Here is a 20,588-nt window from a genome sequence, read left to right on the forward strand (position 1 = left end):
ATAAGTGTGATTTCTTGCCTTATAAATGGGGTTGGGCCCATCATTTGCATTGTGGAGAAGTCAGGTGGATACACAGCTGATAGTCCTACTGAATAGACTATTAGAATTTGTATTATGGCAAGAAAAAAAGCAGCTAAGTAAAGAAAAACGAGTGGCCATCATTACTTTAAGAAATGAAGGTCAGTCAGTCCGAAAAATTGGGAAAACTTTGAAAGTGTCCCCAAGTGCAGTCACAAAAACCATCAAGAGCTACAAAGAAACTGGCTCACATGCGGACCGCCCCAGGAAAGGAAGACCAAGAGTCACCTCTGCTGCGGAGGATAAATTAATCCGAGTCACCAGCCTCAGAAATCGCAGGTTAACAGCAACTCAGATTAGAGACCAGGTCAATGTCACACAGAGTTCTAGCAGCAGACACATCTCTAGAACAACTGTTAAGAGGAGACTGTGTGAATCAGGCCTTCATGGTAGAATATCAGCTAGGAAACCACTGCTAAGGACAGGCAACAAGCAGAAGAGACTTGTTTGGGCTAAAGAACACAAGGAATGGACATTAGACCAGTGGAAATCTGTGCTTTGGTCTGATAAGTCCAAATTTGAGATACAAAAAAGGGGACTAGTAACATAGAAAAAATACATAAGAGGACTAGTCCCCTAAAAGGACGCTCCATAGTTTCGGGGATTGAGAGCCTAACCCATCATGCTGGTGTGTACATCGATAAAGTTCTACGTTCCTTTCTTTCCACACTCCCTTCATATTTACGGGACACGACGGACCTGTTGCATAGAGTTGAAGGTGTCAGCATTGAACCAGACAGCTGGTTCGCCTCAATAGACGTAGAAGCCCTCTACACCTCAATTCCTCATAACAAGGGTTTGTAAGCAGTCAAATATTTTTTAGATTCTAGATCGACGGACTTATACCAACACAACCAATTTACACTTCAACTTCTCAATTTTGTCCTGACACACAACTATTTTGTATTTGAAGATTGCTTCTACCACCAGCTCAGGGGCACCGCGATGGGTAACCCCTGTGCACCAACTTATGCAAATCTGCTCCTAGGCTGGTGGGAGGACACGGTTGTATTCTCTGAATCTATGTTACCCTGGACCAGATTCATCACACTCTGGTCCAGGTTCATAGATGATATTTTACTTCTTTGCTCAGGGACAGTCAGTGAGTTTCAACAATTTATGGACACACTTAATTCTAACCATATTGGATTATTCTTTACTTCAGAAATACACCGTAACACCATCAATTTCCTGGATATTTGTCTAAAAAGAGATGAACATAACTACATAAAAACGACCCTCTTTAGGAAGAAGACTTCCACTAATAGTCTTCTACGTTGGGATAGCTTTCATTCCACCCCTCTAAAAAGGGATATTCCTAAGGGGCAGTTTTTAAGAGTTCGGAGAAATTTTTCTGAAAACAAAAAGTTTACACATGAAGCATCTAAGCTCTTTGATTGGTTTAAACAGAGGGGTTACCCAAGTCCATGCCTTTATGAAGCATGGAATTGGGCTAATTCAAGGGATCGTACCGCCCTGCTACAACCGCAAGTCAAGAAAAAGAACCTTCAAGATCCAATCAGAATTATTGGAACTTTTGACTCAGAATCCCAACAAGTTCGAGACATCCTAAATCGATACTGGTCTCTATTAAAGACAGACCCTTACCTGACCCTTGTACTATCTGAAAGCCCGGCTATTACCTATAGACGTGGACGTGATATAGGCTGCACATTGGTCCATAGTCACTTTGAGTCCCCAGAAAAAAGCACGTAGTTGTCCAACAGACAGATGGGCACTTTCAAGTGCGGCAAATGCAAAGCATGCACATTTATAGCTCCAGGAAAAACATTCATGAACAGCCTGGAAGATCGTACTTTCTATACCCGTAGCTTTACCAACTGTAATACCTCTGGGATCGTTTATATGGCTCAATGTGACTGTGGACTCAAATATATAGGTAAAACTAAAAGGATGTTCAAAAAGCGAATCCTTGAACATATTGGGGACATCCGTGATAGACGGGACAAATCTATATCAAGACATATATGGACCAACCATGCAGGGTCCACTAAACCTATTCATTTTTTTATGATTGAGGTATTAAAAATGTCTAAAATAGGTGGGGACATGGATAAACTGCTAAAACAAAAATATTCCAGGTGGATCTTCAGGCTAAACACTGTCGCACCTGCTGGATTAAATGAGTGCATCAACTTTGCGTGTTTCATTTAAGGCGTCCTCTCTATCTTTAAGGATCAATATATCATTTATAGAGTACAACATTTGTTAACTGGGAGGTAAACCCCTCCATATTTGATCCTTATCATGTATTATGTACTAGCCAGTCACCCTTTAAATAATCTAACCAATTCATTAACTGGCCACGTATATATTAATGTATCAGCCTGGGATACCAAATAAGCCTGATTTATATGGTTGTACCTGGCTATATGGGATTATATTACATTTATATAAATTTGTCCCCTATTAAATCATATAATACTAAGGTAGCTATATTATCCGATTATTACCCCCTATTTAGCTACAAATGTTATTGGCCCGCCTTCCTTCAATGGCTCGGACGAGCGGTCATGTGACCGGCATATAGGTCATGTGGTGGCGTCTGATGTCAGACACTATCCGGCAGTTACATCCCCAATGAATCACCTGGTCATGTGCCGGCGTCTGACGTCAGACACTACACGGCACCAACATCACGTGGGAGCCCCACGTCACCCGATACCCGGAAGTAACCTTTAAAAGGTAAAAACGCCAGCAGCACCTCGCTGCTACATCTGCCGGACGCCATTGCCATTGTGCTTCTGTGTCATCATGATGCCCCACCGCTATTGGCCTCTTAACTTTCGGACATCGCCGATGATTCATCTGAACAACTATGAAGGGAACGCAAGTACCGCTAACCAGATCAGTACTACTTTTTTGATACCAGTCCCCATGTTATACTGATAATCTGTTGTGTATCATTTACCTGGACCGGTAACCATCCCATGAGTGGCCACTAATGATTATTATATGCCATATGTATTAGATTTATCTGTATCTAACCACACCTGATACAATTTAGTCATATATATCCAGATACCGGTGGAAAATAAATAATCGGGCATTGCTTTATTTAATTCAGATACGGGTCATATACTTGTATATGTAATTGGTATATCCCATTTGGCTTCAGCCTAGAACACTAGACATTGGGGTCATTCTAGGTCACTTTAAATATTAGTGCCTAGACTATATCTGTATAACCGATGTCCCGTGCTCTGCAAGCTGAACTGGTGATTTTCTACAATGATTAGCCAGTCAGTAGCTGGTATTAAATTTTTATCACGTGTTCCAGTGATTTCCTCACTATCATAAAAGAGAGAAAAATAAAAAAGTTAATAAATTAACTTATATATAGTATAATTTGAACTGCTCAGGTGACTATTAATGGTGATAGGTACTCTATAGTCAGATATGTCCCCTGATGAGCCTCACACAAACCAGGTGAAACACGTAGGGACGATATTGGACATTTCTATGATTTATTTTTTCTATTACTCTATACTATTTATTTCACCTATCAATTAGGGTGTTTTCCGTCACTTCATCTGGGTATTTGTATTTAATTGTTTATTATTTTTTGTACTTATAATAGCCTAGGTCTAAAGATAGGGCTATCTATTCCACAGGTTGGAATCCTTCCCATGCTAGGGTCAACCCAGGGATACTAGGAGGCATGAGAAACGGGATCGCCCCTATCGGGGCGGCTATTCCGTATTTAGGCAAGGCCACCTTACTAGGGCCAGAAGTAGGGATACTGCCCCCAATAGGCCCCACTAACATCTCCTTACCCTCCTGCAAACACCGTGCAAGGGAACAGCAACCTGACCTTAGATTTTATTTTTATTTTTTGATTATCATTTATTTGTAATTATAAGGGTGTATTGACTTTTTAACATAAAAGCATTAAAGGTTATGTTTTAGAATGGTGGTATTTCTGTGAATTCTCGTCAAACGACCACATTCTACCATAAATTCCCCTGAACAGGACTATGTTCAATCTGTGAGTATACGCGTTGAAACTGTGCCTGCTGCCAGAGCACAAGAAAAACAATAATCCACGATACCTAGCTTCATGTCCCAGTTTGCAGGGCGGTGCAGGACAACGCTCTTGAAGTCAGACCAGTGTGACCAGGTGGTCGGTTAGATTGCAGCAGATAATGCTTCAGTCGGTTAAGCACCACCCTGTCTTCCACCAAGTCCAGTCTCAGTAGCCAAGAGTCTGGTCAACACAATTCTCACCCTGATCCTTCTACCTCCCACCATGGAGAGTCTTGCCAAACAAGTTATCCCACACTCGGATATTCCGAGGACCTCTTTTCAGCACCATTCCTTAATTTGGGCCTCTCGACAAGCCCGCTTGAAGAGGGACATGAAGAGATCATGTGCACTCTTGCGCATCCACAGTCAAAAGAAGATGCGGGTGGGGAATGGCAATTAGTGTTTCACGAGGTGGATGATGAAGGTCAGACACAGTTGCCAATAAGTCTACGGCAATTAGGGTCTCAAGAGGTTGATGATGAGGATGAGACACAGTTGTCAATAATTGAGGTTATTGTTAGGTCAACAAGTCAGGAGGATGAGCAGAGTGAGGAAGTGGAAGAGGAGGTGGTGGACGATGAAGTCACTGGCCCAAACTGGGAAGGTGGCAAGCCGAGCAAGGACAGCAGTACAGAGGGGGAGGGATCTGCAGCACCACAACAGGCTGGAAGAGGCAGTTGGGTGGTAAAAGAGAGAAGGCGGGCCACACCAAACAGGCCCGCAACTGTTCCCCGGAACACACCCTTGCAGAAATCTCCCTTGCCAAGGGGTAGGTGTTCCGCAGTCTGGAGCTTTTTGGAGTAAAGTGCGGACAACAAAAGAATTGTAATTTGCAAACTGTGCCATACAAAAATGAGCAGGGGTTGTGAACACTAGCAACCTCACCACTACTAGCATGATCCGCAACATGGCATCAAAGCACCGTAATAGGTGCCTGGGTCCACAATCTGTGTCTGCGGGTCACACTACTGCCTCCTCTTCCTCTGTGTTACGTGTTGGCCAATCCCCTGTCGAAGGCGCAGGCCTGAATGCCTCCCGCCCTGCACCTTCACAAGCACAATCAGCGACCACATCCACTTCCATGTCCCAGCACAGCGTAAAAATGTTCTTACCCCAGGCATTTGAACGCAAGCGCAAATACTCAGCTACCCACCCACAGACCATAGCACTAAATGTGCACCTTTCCAAATTACTGGCCCTGGAAATGTTGCCATTCAGGCTTGTGGACACTGAGGCTTTCCGCCGCCTAATGGCAACGGCCGTCCCTTATTACACAGTCCCCAGCTGCCACTATTTTTCACGGTGTTCCATGCCCGCCTTACACCAGCATGTGTCCCGTAACATCACCCGTGCTCTGACTAACGCAGTTACTGGGAAGGTCCACTTAACCACTGACACATGGACAAGTGCTTTCGGCCAGGGATGCTACATTTCCCTGACGGCACACTGGGTGAACGTTGTGACGGCCAGGAGCGAGTCGTACCCTAGGAGGGAACAGGTGCTACCGACGCCAAGGATTGCGGGCCCTACATCCATCAGAGTTTCCGTCACCACCTATGTTAGTGGCTCCAACCCCCACTTCTCCTCCTCCGCCTCCTCCACAACTTCCACCTCAGAATTATCCTCTTGCAGCACCAGTCAGCTATCAGTTGGTAGCTGGAAGCAGTGTAGCACTGCAGTGAGGAAGCGTCAACAGGCTGTGCTTAAGCTGATCTGCTTAGGTGACAAACAGCACACCGCCGCAAGAGCTGTGGCAGGGGATAAGAGACCAGGCATGGTTGTGTCTGATAATGGCCGTAACTTGGTGGCGGCTTTGGAGCTCGGCAAGCTGACACACATCCCATGCCTTGCCCACATCTTTAACTTAGTGATTCAGTGGTTTCTCAAAACCTACCCCAATTTGCCCGAGCTACTGGTGAGGGTGCGCCCATTTCCACAAGTCATCGACAGCTTTCGTCGGTCTGTCAATGCTGCAGCAGCACTTACAATTGCCAGCTCACCGACTGTTGTGCGACGTGAGCACGTGCTGGAACTCGAGGTTCCACATGTTGGCCAGGCTTTGTGAGCAGCAGAGGGCAGCAGTGGAAAACCAGCAGCAACATTGTCATCTCCTTTCCAGTCAGCTTCTGTACTTCACAAGCGAGGGGTGGGCATGGATGTCTGACCTCTGTGAGGTTTTAAGGAACTTTGAGGAATCAACACAGATGGTAAGCGGCGATAACACTATTATCAGTGTCACCATCCCACTTCTGTGTCTACTCAGACGCTCGTTGTTCACAATTAAGGCCGACGCTTTGCATGTGGAAGAGGTGGAAATGGGGGAAGACATTACACAGTGTGATAGCCAGACAACCCTCAGTTTGTCTTCCTAGCGCAAATTGGATAATGATGATGAGAAGGAGGAGGAGGAGCAGGAGACAGTTGCCTCTGCTACAGAGTGTAGTACCCATGGAAGTTTAATTCCATCTGTTCAGTGTGAATAGGCAGAAGAGGAGGAAGAGGATGAGGAGATTGAGAGTCATCCTCCTGATGAGGACAGTGAAGTCTTGCCTGTTGGGACTCTGGCACACATGGCTGACTTTATGTAAGGCTGCCTTTCCCGTGACCCATGCGTTTTAAGCATTTTAGACAACACCGATTACTGGTTGTTCACCCTTCTCGACCCCCGCTACAAAAAAAAAAATTCTCATCTCTCATTCCTGTGGCGGAGAGGATGAGCAAAATGGTGCAATAACAGAAGGTCCTTGTGGAAAAATTGCTACAAAATTTCCAGCTGACAACGCTGGCGGCAGAGTACGTAGTTCCTTGGGCAACCCTGATGCGCGGCCTAGGGTATATGGTTCAATCTTCCTTTTCTCATCTGCCTCCTCTTCCATCATATCAACATGCTTATTAGTTTTCCCTCGCTCCTAATGTTGTTGAGGGTCAGCTGACCTGCAGGCCCTCGCATATAATGTTTTAGAGGATCATCTCACCAGCAGGCCCTCACCTGCAATCCTTTAGAGGGTCAGCTGACCTGCAGGCCCTCGCATATAATGTTTTAGAGGATCATCTCACCAGCAGGCCCTCACCTGCAATCCTTTAGAGGGTCAGCTCACTTGCAGGCCCTCGCATATAATGTTTTAGAGATTCAGCTCACCAGCAGGCCTTCAACCATAATGTTTTACAGGGTCAGCTCACCAGCAGGCCCTTACCTACAATCTTTTAGAGTGTCAGCTCACCAGCAGGCCTTTGCATATAATGTTTTTGAGGGTCAGCTCACCAGCAGGCCCTCGCCCATAGTTTTTTCAATGGTTAGCTAAGCAGCAGGCACTCGCCCATAATTTTTTCGATGCTCAGATCAGTAGCAGCCACTCTTGCCCCTAATGTTTTAGAGAGTCAGCTCTGCAGCAAACTCTCACCCCTAATGTTTTAGATGGTCAGCTCAGCAGCAGGACCTCGCCCGTAATGTTTTAGAGGGTCACCAGCAGGCCCTTGCTCCTAATGTTTTTGAGGGTCACCAGCAGGCCATCAATCATAATTTTTCAAGGGATGAGACCCTCCTTTATGTGTAATAGAGGGTGTATTGGAGTTCCGGTTACTTGTAATTATTTGAAGCCCTTTCACTTAGTGCATAGACTTTATGAGTGTAGGAGTCCCACTACATGAACAATTCTACCAAAATGTGAATGAGGCGGTCTATTATGTGATATAAAGTTTGTATCGGACTGCCTCCTCCTTGTAATTTTTGGCAGCACTTGCACTTTATAGTCAAGTAAATATACAGGAAAAAAAAATTCCTAACAGTTTTTCCTCCAAAATGTATTTTATCTTCGGTTTTGTGCGTATTATTGTCAATCTGTAAAAGTGCCGTACTACTCAGACAACATCCCAGCAGCGACCTGGGAGTCCAAGATGCATCCAGAAATCCTCCCCATGCTGTTCCCGAACCATTTCAGTGGTGTTCCCATCAATTTCTGACTTTTTCCTATGAACCAGACACCCTCCCCTCTTCAGAGCAGGGGGTGCCTGGTTTAATGCTTGGGTTCTCCCATTGACTTCTATTGTGCTCGGTAGAGCACCCGAGCATCCCGAGGTGTTTGACCTGAGCACCCGAACACCCAAGCACTTTGGTGCTCGATCAACACTACTGCTTACCAGACGCAGTAGGCACAATACTGATAACTGGTTATTCTCAGTGATGCTGTACTGAAGCTGCACCCTCCTGCAGCGGCCAAACTTAGAGGAATCCCATGGAATTATTGTGATTTGGAGTGAAAAACACTGGTTCTAGGGGTGCTAGGGGCATCAGTAGTATTTATTAAAAATATAGGGTTAAAGCACTTAAAAATATGTGAAGTGATTCGATTGAGGGTCTCACTCTTCCTTAAGCTCAAAACTGTAACAATATCCAATATGCCAGTGTAAAACATACTGCCCCAAGTGTGTTACTTCGGCAAAACCAATATTTGTAATACCAACATCGGGACACAAAAAATAGATGGTAACGTCTGTTGTCAAGACACCATACAAATGACCAATTTTTTTAAATCTAATGTTTTGCTTCGCCCAACACTAATCAGGATCCTACATTAATCAGTTTAATCATTATCAAAAGAATCACTGAATCCTCTAGAAACTATTACCAAAGCATTATAATTTATAAATCATAAATCCTACTGGATCTTCAGATTAAAAACCTTTCACCCCAAAGGGTGAGAGAGTAATGAGAGCAAATTATGCTGTGTCAACAGCAGCCAGGAGTAAATACAAAAATCAGTGCAAAGTGCAAATGGCTTTTACAGTGTACAATATAGTTCATAGAATCAGCCTTTATCTTCTGTGAATCCATGCTGCATAACTACATTGTAATTCTACAGATCATATAAAATAGACGTGATAAAGAAACATTTTGATCCAGAACTCGTCCAAAAACAACTAGTTCATTTATGTGGCTGAAAGGGTAAAATGACAACTTACCCGTACAAAACCAGAGGTAAGAAACAACATGCTGTCCTTCTATACTGTAAAAGAGCTTCACCCTGTCTCCGTGCATTCACAATAGCAAGAGCTTACTGCTTGCTGTCAAGGATCTCCCGGGGCTGGTTAGTTATTCAGCACTGGGGATCTCTCACTGTCAGCACTGACCACACTCATCATTGAGAAATAGCAGGGAGATGAACACATATTTAGGGTACACATAGCAACATCCTGTACAGTATGTGAGGAAGCAGTGTGGACAGCAGCGGAGAGCCCAGCCGTCTTCGCAATCTGTACTGCACTGTACTGTACAAGGAAGACAGATGGGTCTTAGCAATGTTTATTTAATGGGCGCTGCTAAGGAACATTTAAGGGCAAGTTTTCTCCTAAATACAGTAAAGCATATTAGAAAAATGTTCCCTTTCAATGTAGAAGGAAAAATACATAAATGGCAGTTACACTTTAATGAAAATGTAATCTAAAAATCCTTACTGTGAACCTCCAAAGTCCTCCGATTCCATCACTCTGCTCAAAACATGTAGGCTTCAGACCTTCTTCTACACAACATTTGATGGCTGCGAGGCCACTGCACCCTGCACCAATAATAGCCACTTTCTTCGACATAGTTACTGAAAAATAAAGTTCAAAATTTGAAAGTTCAAAATTAATGCATTTGAAATGTTATGCCATACTATTCACATAAAAAATATGAACTCTGGTGAAAGGGGCCTCGGACACTTAGATAGGTCATCAGTATCTGTTAGTTGGAGTCTGACAGCCGGGAGCACTGCCAATCAGCTGGTTGAGAAGGCATCAGTGCTCCTGTGAGTGCTATAGGCTCCTCGCACCTTACCCTAGGCCAATTACATCAAGTTTATCTGTAACTTGGTAAGCTGCGAGAAGACCACTGTGTTGGTGTCTTCACAAACAGCTGATTGTGGGGGAGGCGGGTTCCCGGATGTTGAACCCCCATTGATCAGATACTGATGACCTATCCAGAGGTTGCGTCATCAGTTAGAGTTATTGAACTCTTTTAACTGAGTGCTAGTGGTAGGAATAAGCATTTGAAATGCTGGCATTAGGTGTCGCAGCTTACAGAAACTGCTCTATCAATTCTAACTGCTTCATCAATTCTCCCTACAGTATTGGTAGGTCTTGAGGACCAGATTTGGTCAAAACTGTTTTCACCCAGTTTTCCTAATACGGTATGTTTTCATTAAACATTTTGGGGGACATTTATTATGAATTATGCGTCACTTTTTGGTGTATTAATGTAACAGATTTTGTCACAATGATTTTTTGTAGCAAAATCTGCAACATTTTGCCGCTCATGCAGCTTTTCCCGAATGCCAAGAAAAAGCATGATGTGGGCAGGAGGAGGGCGGGTCAGTAGGTCTGTCTCATTTATCATTTTTCATGCAAGTTGTTGTATATTTCATACTGTATTTTAGCATATTGCAAGTCCTGCTGGAGGAAGTGGCAAAGTTAAGTAGAAAGAATAAACTCCCACGGTGCAAATACCAATCTTTGATGATGACACAAACTTGATTTAATGACTTAATGACTTTCGGGGCAGAAAACACCCCTTAATCAGGTACAGACTGCTCATACAATAAACACAACTTCAAGACACACTTAAATACATTTAAAAAAACGCCAAAAATTGCATAGAAGGGGGAGTGGAAGGGGAGGTCCTGACCGAAACCGAGTCTCGATTCATGTTCGGGTAGTACCGGTCCAATTGGAAGCTTTAAGTGTAAGCAGCCTAAGTGCTTATGCTGCAAAAGCAGACGCACTACTACAACTGTCCATAACTCCAGCGGCAATACCTTTATATGACACCCACCGAACTAACAGACAGATTAACTATATTTATTTCCCTGTCACGGATGCAGTGCAGGAGTATTTTTGTGGGAACTTAAGGCCACCTCCGTGGATGGCTATAAGTGACTGACAGCTACCACAGTATGCACATTGATAATACCTCCCCCATGTACTGAGAGCTGTTCACAGGGGTGATCATAAGTTAGAAAAAGCTAAGATATAAATTATAAGTTTTATTGAATCCTATGCAAATATTTTCTATCTATCTATCTATCGTCTGTTCTACTTTATAACATGCTGCCTGCAGAATGTATTGCATTGTATTTGTGGTGACAGGTCCTCTTTAAAGAAAGATCTTTCTTGGATGAAAGATCTTTTGTTGAAAGATCATTCCCAGAAAGATCTTTCACCCATCTCCCAGTTTTTGAACATGTATGGTCACTTTGAAGAACTATAACAGCCAATATAGACTAAAATGTGTATGGCTTTGTTTGCAAAAGAAATGTTCACAAGATGTTTGTTCGTTGCACGTACATTACACAGTTAAGACAAATGTGCACCATTTACTTTCATTTTATAAACTATCCCTATTGTCAGATGGACAATGTAAAGATTACATTTTAAAACCTCTAACATGTTTTTTTTAAGTAAAATACCTTGATCTTAAGGAGCTCGTTCCAGCTAAAAATCTGCTTCAGTATCAGAGACGAGACTGATAAAAGGTAATAAGTAACCTATGCTCGCAGCCTCAGGTTATACTGCTGCTGTATACGGATATTGCCTAATCTGCTTGACTGTCAGGAAAAGTAAACAGGTCTTCAGAATAACTCAGAGGTATTATACAGTACAGACCAAAAGTTTGGACACACCTTCTCATTCAAAGAGTTTTCTTTATTTTCATGACTATGAAAATTGTAGATTCACACTGAAGGCATCAAAACTATGAATTAACACATGTGGAATTATATACATAACAAAAAAGTGTGAAACAACTGAAAATATGTCATATTCTAGGTTCTTCAAAGTAGCCACCTTTTGCTTTGATTACTGCTTTGCACACTATTGGCATTCTCTTGATGAGCTTCAAGAGGTAGTCCTCTGAAATGGTTTTCACTTCACAGGTGTGCCCTGTCAGGTTTAATAAGTGGGATTTCTTGCCTTATAAATGGGGTTGGGACCATCAGTTGCGTTGAGGAGAAGTCAGGTAGATACACAGCTGATAGTCCTACTGAATAGACTGTTAGAATTTGTATTATGGCAAGAACAAAGCAGCTAAGTAAAGAAAACCGAGTGGCCATCATTACTTTAAGAAATGAAGGTCAGTCAGTCAGCCGAAAAATTGGGAAAACTTTGAAAGTAAGGGCTATTTGACCATGAAGGAGAGTGATGGGGTGCTGCGCCAGATGACCTGGCCTCCACAGTCACCCGACCTGAACCCAATCGAGATGGTTTGGGGTGAGCTGGACCGCAGAGTGAAGGCAAAAGGGCCAACAAGTGCTAAGCATCTCTGGGAACTCTTTCAAGACTGTTGGAAGACCATTTCAGGTGACTACCTCTTGAAGCTCATCAAGAGAATGCCAAGATTGTGCAAAGCAGTAATCAAAGCAAAAGGTGGCTACTTTGAAGAACATAGAATATGACATATTTTCAGTCGTTTCACACTTGTTTGTTATGTATATAATTCCACATGTGTTAATACATAGTTTTGATGCCTTCATAGTCATGAAAATAAAGAAAACTCTTTGAATGAGAAGGTGTGTCCAAACTTTTGGTCTGTACTGTATATATATATTTGGGATGTTGTAAGCAGTTTTACAAAATATATATTCCTAATGACAAAAAGACTATGGGGGTCATTTATTATACTGAAATACGCCTATATTAGGCGTATTTCAAGTGCAGATGGCAGCACAACAGTTGCGCCAATGTCTGCAACTTTTCCCCACTTACAGCAGGTCTAAAATTGTGGGCGTGGTGTGGGCGGGGAAGGGGATGGACCAGCAGGCCTGTCTCATTTACCATTTTCTACGCCTGTTTTAGGCGTAGAAAATGGTCTAAATGTAGGACAGCTCGGAAGCTGGCTTACATTTAGAAGCGGCGCTGGATGTGCCGAAGTTATAGAGATGCTTGCACCTCCAGCTATGGGGCTTTATTAAAACCGGCGTTTTAATAAATGTGCCTCTATCTACAGACAGGTCCATAAATATTGGGACATCGATACAATTCTAACATTTTTGCCTCTATACACCACCACAATGGATTTGAAATAAAACAAACAAGATGTGCTTTAAATACAGACTGTCAACTTTAATTTGAGGGTATTAACATCAAAATCAGGTGAACGGTGTAGGAATTACAACAGTTTGCATATGTGCCTCCCACTTGTTAAGGGACCAAAAGTAATGGGACAGAATAATAATCATAAATCAAACTTTCACTTTTTAATACTTAGTTGCAAATCCTTTTCAGCCAATTACAGCCTGAAGTCCGGAACGCATAGACATCACCAGACGCTGGGTTTCTTCCCTGGTGATGCTCTGCCAGGCCTCTACTGCAACTGTCTTCAGTTCCTGCTTGTTCTTGGGGCATTTTCCCTTCAGTTTTGTCTTCAGCAAGTGAAATACATGCTCAAATCGGATTCAGGTCAGGTGATTGACTTGGCCATTGCATAACATTCCACTTCTTTCCCTTAAAAAACTATTTGGTTGCTTTTGCAGTATGCTTTGGGTCATTGTCCATCTGCACTGTGAAGCGCCGTCCAATGAGTTCTGAAGCATTTGGCTGAATATGAGCAGATAATATTGCCCGAAACACTTCAGAATTCATCCTGCTGCTTTTGTCAGCAGTCACATCATCAATAATTACAAGAGAACCAGTTCCATTGGCAGCCATACATGCCCGCGCCATGACACTACCACCACCATGCTTCACTGATGAGGTGGTATGCTTAGGATCATAAGCAGTTCCTTTCCTTCTCCATACTCTTCTCTTCCCATCACTCTGGTACAAGTTGATCTTGGTCTCATTTGTCCATAGGATGTTGTTCTAGAACTGTGAAGGCTTTTTTAGATGTCGCTTGGCAAACTCTAATCTGGCCTTCCTGTTTTTGAGGCTCACCAATGGTTTACATCTTGTGGTGAACCCTCTGTATTCACTCTGGTGAAGTCTTTTTTTGATTGTTGACCTTGACACACATACACCTACCTCCTGGAGAGTGTTCTTGATCTGGCCAACTGTTGTGAAGGGTGTTTTCTTCACCAGGGAAAGAATTCGGCCATCCACCACAGTTGTTTTCCGTGGTCTTCCGGATCTTTTGGTGTTGCTGAACTCACAGGTGCATTCCTTCTTTTTAAGGATGTTCCAAACTGTTGTTTTGGCCGCACCTAATTTTTTTGCTATCTCTCTGAAGGTTTTTTTTTTTTTCAGCCTAATGATGGCTTGCTTCACTGATAGTGACAGCAATTTGGATCTCATCTTGAGAGTTAACAGCAACAGATTCCAAATGCAAATAGAACACTTGAAATTAACTCTGGACCTTTTATCTGCTCATTGTAATTGGGATAATGAGGGAATAACACACCTGGCCATGGAACAGCTGAAAAGCCAATTGCCCAATTACTTTTGGTCCGTTAGCAAGTGGGAGGCACATATGCAAACTGTTGTAATTCCTACACCTTTCACCTGATTTGGATGTAAATACCCTCAAATTAAAGCTGGCAGTCTGCAGTTAAAGCACATCTTATTTGTTTCATTTCAAATCCATTGTGGTGGCGTATAGAACCAAAAATGTTAGAATTGTGTTGATGTCCTAATATTTATGGACTTGACTGTATTCATCTATCTATCTATCTATTCAGCTCTTCCTGCTCTATGACATGCTGCCTGCAGACTGGATTACAATTCATGGTGATAGGTCCTCTTTAAGTATAGTATAAGCTGGAAATAGAATTGGTGCAATAACTTATACCACTCGGCATTCCTACACCTGGGATGCATTTTATATATAGAGGGCCCTAGGGGGAGGCGCCCGTTGCAGATGGCGGAAAAATGGCGGAGACCGGGCAGAATGAGTTTTTTTTTTATAAGGCTGTGACATCACAGTGGCTGTCTATCTGCTGATTGGTTAGTTGAACAGCATTATGGGCGATCCCTCATTCCTGGGCTTCTTAATTTCTCTTTGTAACATGTGCTGCAGCCATTTTAGAAAAAATCTGATTAGTTACCACGAAGCGCAAGAAAATTCAGCTTTGTGACAAATCAAATATTTCCTGAAATTCGAATCAAATTCCACTTTTTTAAATTTGATTCACTCAACACTAGTCACAGGACCAGGAGGAGGACTTGGCACTGACCTGATTGCTCTTTAAACAGCTCAAAGAAGGAGTTGCCAGCAGTCTGACCCCCACCAATCAGATGTTGTTGATAATAATATAGGTATATATTATATATGTTTTCTCATCTGTAATATATATATATATATATATATATATATATATATATATATATATATTTATTTGTGGTCATGGCTACGGCCAAGAGATATCCGAAGAACCCTAGGGAGAGAAACCACGGGAACAACCTAACCCAGCTAGGCGTGTCTTAGCTAACTTGACTAAATGGCTTGTTGTGTGCCCTAAGCCATGATCGTGGGTAGGCCTATAAGTGGGCATACCCTGTGGAAATGAGAAGATAAGGGAGGGAGGGTGGGGCACCTGAGAACACACCCCTGTGAATGAAGCTGTGGCTCGTATAAGAAGAGCCTCCGCCCCTCCCACAAATGCAGGCTGACTAATCAGCCTTACCAACTTGTGGTCATGGCTACGGCCAAGAGATATCCGAAGAACCCTAGGGAGAGAAACCACGGGAACAACCTAACCCAGCTAGGCGTGTCTTAGCTAACTTGACTAAATGGCTTGTTGTGTGCCCTAAGCCATGATCGTGGGTAGGCCTATAAGTGGGCAAAAACCAAGCCAAGTAGGGTAGAAAAGGAACTCGAATGGCATGTGCAAACTAATCCCCAAGCCAACTGCAAGGAGTCAGGGATCTAGAGCGGAAATTCAGGGTGTATGAGGCAAGACCAGAAGGAGACCTACAACCCATCTTGTGGATGACAAGGCCAGAGACATAATGCTCAATATTGCGTATACTGCCCCGAAGCAGAATGGAGGACTGGGAATACGTTGTGAAATGGATCATGAAAACCAACTAAACCTTGTAAAGTTTTGGTTCTAGTGCGAGTACTGGCAATGCCCCAGCCTCAGGAGATCGTGGGACCGAAACCTAACTGCCTAGACTAGGCAGGAATGAGGGCCAAAAAGAACTATGTAGATAGAAAGAGAATTCTTGAATAGTTCCCCAGAAAACAGCTATCTGCTAGCCGTGGTCCGTGCGTCCGGGAATTGTTTTAACACCTGAGGCGTGAAGACCGACCTACTATACGAATCTTCTAGCGTGAGAAAATGCTGGACCTTGTCCAAAACCCGATTCAACTTGGTTGTAGGGGGTCTGAGGTTAGTGCGGCAAGAAGCTACGAAGCCATAATATACAAGATTCCGTTTTGCCCTCCCATGAGTGAGGGAATGCAATTGCAATGAAGCTACCTGCGAAAATGAATTCCTGGTCGTGGTAAAAAGGCAATGACTTTGCGCGGGGACCTGGTTGACAAGATATGATCGACTACGGTCAGAGACTGAAATGCTAGAGGGAATTGACCTGCTTGTTCCTCCTCTGGCAGGACCTGAGCGAAACATGAACAATTAAAGCAAGACAAAGTATCTGCGTAAGACATGACAATGATGCTGTAGGGCGAACCGGACCAGTTTGCGGTCAAAACATAAAGTGAGCGATCAACATCGATTACTAGGAATTTAGGGAAGCCGGTAGGCATGTATGTGATACATACGGGCCAAATCAACCCAGATGCACAGATGGACAACCAAACCAGGCAATCAGCCCAGCAGGACTGAAAACAGTCATCGGGCCCCCGAAGCCATGGGGCCGAAGCCGTCATCGGGCCCCCGAAGCCATGGGGCCGAAGCCGTCATCGGGCCCCCGAAGCCATGGGGCCGAAGCCGTCATCGGGCCCCCGAAGCCATGGGGCCGAAGCCGTCATCGGGCCCCCGAAGCCATGGGGCCGAAGCCGTCATCGGGCCCCCGAAGCCATGGGGCCGAAGCCGTCATCGGGCCCCCGAAGCCATGGGGCCGAAGCCGTCATCGGGCCCCCGAAGCCATGGGGCCGAAGCCGTCATCGGGCCCCCGAAGCCATGGGGCCGAAGCCGTCATCGGGCCCCCGAAGCCATGGGGCCGAAGCCGTCATCGGGCCCCCGAAGCCATGGGGCCGAAGCCGTCATCGGGCCCCCGAAGCCATGGGGCCGAAGCCGTCATCGGGCCCCCGAAGCCATGGGGCCGAAGCCGTCATCGGGCCCCCGAAGCCATGGGGCCGAAGCCGTCATCGGGCCCCCGAAGCCATGGGGCCGAAGCCGTCATCGGGCCCCCGAAGCCATGGGGCCGAAGCCGTCATCGGGCCCCCGAAGCCATGGGGCCGAAGCCGTCATCGGGCCCCCGAAGCCATGGGGCCGAAGCCGTCATCGGGCCCCCGAAGCCATGGGGCCGAAGCCGTCATCGGGCCCCCGAAGCCATGGGGCCGAAGCCGTCATCGGGCCCCCGAAGCCATGGGGCCGAAGCCGTCATCGGGCCCCCGAAGCCATGGGGCCGAAGCTGTCATCGGGCCCCCGAAGCCATGATCGGGCCCCCGAAGCCATGGGGCCGAAGCTGTCATCGGGCCCCCGAAGCCATGGGGCCGAAGCTGTCATCGGGCCCCCGAAGCCATGGGGCCGAAGCTGTCATCGGGCCCCCGAAGCCATGGGGCCGATTTTTTATTTTTTTTGTTTGTTTTAAAAAAAGAAATTATGACTATAATGAGTGACCTGGATACCCAAGATAAACTATGTGGCCTGAATAACATGAAAAGCGAAATATCGTTAGAAACGAGACCTGACCGACGTGGAAGGTGACCCCCAACATGAATTCAACTGCATGACCTGAAAAGACGAAGGGAAACGTGATAGAAAATGGAGATAATAACGGACATTAAAATGAAACCTAAATAACATAAGCTGGCGAGCAGGTAAAGATGTGAGCCATTCAAAACCAAAAGCAAAGCTGCACAGGTGGACAGACAACCATTGGTCGGACCCCTGAAGCCATGGGGCCGAAGCAACCACCAGGGGCCCATGGGGCCGGGCAGCGAACCTTAAGAATTAAGGACAGCTGGGAAAAGATTGGGGCTTAACCCGACGGGTTTAGTAATCAACCGGGACTCAACCTAGAAAGACAAAGACATGTGGTAAAGCTTGTTAATGAAATGAGGCTGAAATGAACCGCAAGTACTAATCTGTAAAATATAAATGACCAAAAGAAAACTTCTGAAAGGTGTGCCATGGAAAATAGCATCAGATGGCCGTATGACCTACCAATGTCGATGACAATTGTGAAATCCTCTGAGCGGGAGCCATGCGTGCGAGTCTCTTATGGCGGGAGCCATGCGTGCGAGTCTCTTATGGCGGGAGCCATGCGTGCGAGTCTCTTATGGCGGGAGCCATGCGTGCGAGTCTCTTATGGCGGGAGCCATGCGTGCGAGTCTCTTATGGCGGGAGCCATGCGTGCGAGTCTCTTATGGCGGGAGCCATGCGTGCGAGTCTCTTATGGCGGGAGCCATGCGTGCGAGTCTCTTATGGCGGGAGCCATGCGTGCGAGTCTCTTATGGCGGGAGCCATGCGTGCGAGTCTCTTATGGCGGAAAAAAGTATCAGATGGCCGGGCGAACTACAAGTGTCAGTGCCAATCGTGAGGTCCTATAAGCGAAGAGCCACTCGTGCGAGCCTCTTATGATTCATTTTATATATTATTTTTTTTAATAAACCACTTATGCAGCACCAGAATGCCTTGGGGACTCGCATAACCATGACCCCCTCCAACAGCAAACCTGGGACACTAACCAGCCTACAACCATGTCGTACCCTTAACAAACAAAACGTGAAAAATGGGCATTGGGCCCCCGGAGCCATGAGGCCGGATCAGTCATAGGGGCCCCCGAAGCCAGAGGGATGACGTTGTGGCGACGATAAGCAATTAAAACGTAAGCCGGACCTGATAGGATATGCAGAGACTTGAATGATTGGATTGGCCAGAAGGTGGTCTAAGGAACATAACTGCCAACAGGCGTTGAAAATATAGACATTAGAAATCCGAAGCATGTGCGTACATAACACTAACCACTGCGAACCATAAAACGTAAACATGAAATTAAAACAGAGATGGGAGAAAAACAAGAGCCTGAGGCGATGCAAGTTCGCTAAGAGAAGTCTCTTATTGTGACAAACAAACGAACAGCTTGTGAAAACATAGCAGGAAACTTACTCCTATCGGCCACTGACCTCCGCTGAGGAGCTGTTTGGTATCCTGCCCCAGTTCACCAATCTGAGTGAATACGAACTAGAAGTAAAAGGAGACCAGTCTGAGTGATCATGAACCAGGATTAAACAGAAAAGTAGGCCTATGGAATGTAACAGACCACCGAGGAAAGGAACGTAAGCCTGAAAAGAACGCAGTTATGTTTGTCAGGAGATAGGTACCAGAGCGGTGGGTGCAGACTGCCCCGGTGAGATTATTGAGCAAAACCATGACGTAGCAATGAACAGGAGAATGCAGCTTTGAGTGGGAGCAGAGTACAACACATGATGTAACAACAAATGGGTGAATGCAGCTTTGGATGTGAGTGGTACCTAAAAAACATGGTATGGGCGCAGCTCTGAGTATGGGTAGCGCATGAAAAGCATGGTATAAAGCAGACGTATAAATGCAATCAGAGTATTGACATGATGCGAAGGCAGACACGTCAACGCAGCTCTAGTAGTGAATGGAGTATAGGACGGGATGTAAAAGCAGACATGCGGACGCAGCTTTGGATGTGAACGGAATATTAACTTGATGTGACAGCAGACATGGAAAGCGGCTTTGGCGAGTGGGGTATACGACCTGGTGTAGCAGTAGAAATGTGAACACAACTCTGGGTATAAGCAGAGCATGAAATTTGGTATAACAGCAGCTCTGGTTGTGAACGGAGCATAACAGATGTAATAGCGACGTGAATGCAGTTCTTGAAATGAGCCTGGAAAGAACCTGTAGTAGCATAGGACGTGTGAACGCAGCTCTGGGTGCGAGTAGAGCAAACATGATATACCGATAGACGTATGAATGCAACTCTGGTCGTGGGTGGAGTGCAAAAAATTTTTTTACAGCATAGTGTGAATGCACCTCTGGGTGTGGCCGAGAATGAAATTGGTAGAATAGCAGCTCTAAATGTTAGTGGAGCATAAACATGATGTAACAATGAACGTGAATGCAGCTCTGAAACAAGCCTAATAAGAACATGTTGTGACAGCGGACGTGAAAACACAGCTCTCACAGAGAAAGAGAGCAGAGAAAAAATGGTATACCAGTCAATGCATAAACGCAGCTCTGGTTGTGAGTGGAGCAAGGTGTGAACACCAGGGTGGTGCGTTCAGAGAATAAAAACGAAGTAACAGTAGCAGCTATGGCTGCAAGCCGAGTATAGAACATGTAATAACAGGCGTGTAATACGGATCCGGCTGTCGGCTGGGTAGGGAATGAGATGTAACA

General features: G+C 45.0%; 1 protein-coding gene across 2 annotated transcripts in view; it reads right to left on the bottom strand.

The window, feature by feature from the left end:
- LOC122944005 (dimethylaniline monooxygenase [N-oxide-forming] 2-like) overlaps positions 1 to 11,627 on the bottom strand; it is a 65,538-nt gene extending 53,911 nt beyond the window's left edge. The window contains exons 1-2 of one of the 2 annotated variants that reach the window (XM_044302198.1): positions 11,565 to 11,627; positions 9,577 to 9,713 (exon numbers count right to left, since the gene is read on the bottom strand). In XM_044302198.1, coding sequence (XP_044158133.1) covers positions 9,577 to 9,708 — 132 coding nt within the window. In that variant the 5' untranslated portion in view covers positions 9,709 to 9,713; positions 11,565 to 11,627. Of the gene's footprint in view, positions 1 to 9,084; positions 9,203 to 9,576; positions 9,714 to 11,564 lie in introns of those variants that run through there. The other variant, XM_044302200.1, reaches the window with a different exon arrangement.
- Positions 11,628 to 20,588: the final 8,961 nt, after the last annotated feature.

This window comes from Bufo gargarizans, chromosome 7 (genome assembly GCF_014858855.1).
Source record: "Bufo gargarizans isolate SCDJY-AF-19 chromosome 7, ASM1485885v1, whole genome shotgun sequence".
Classification (NCBI taxonomy): domain Eukaryota; kingdom Metazoa; phylum Chordata; class Amphibia; order Anura; family Bufonidae; genus Bufo; species Bufo gargarizans.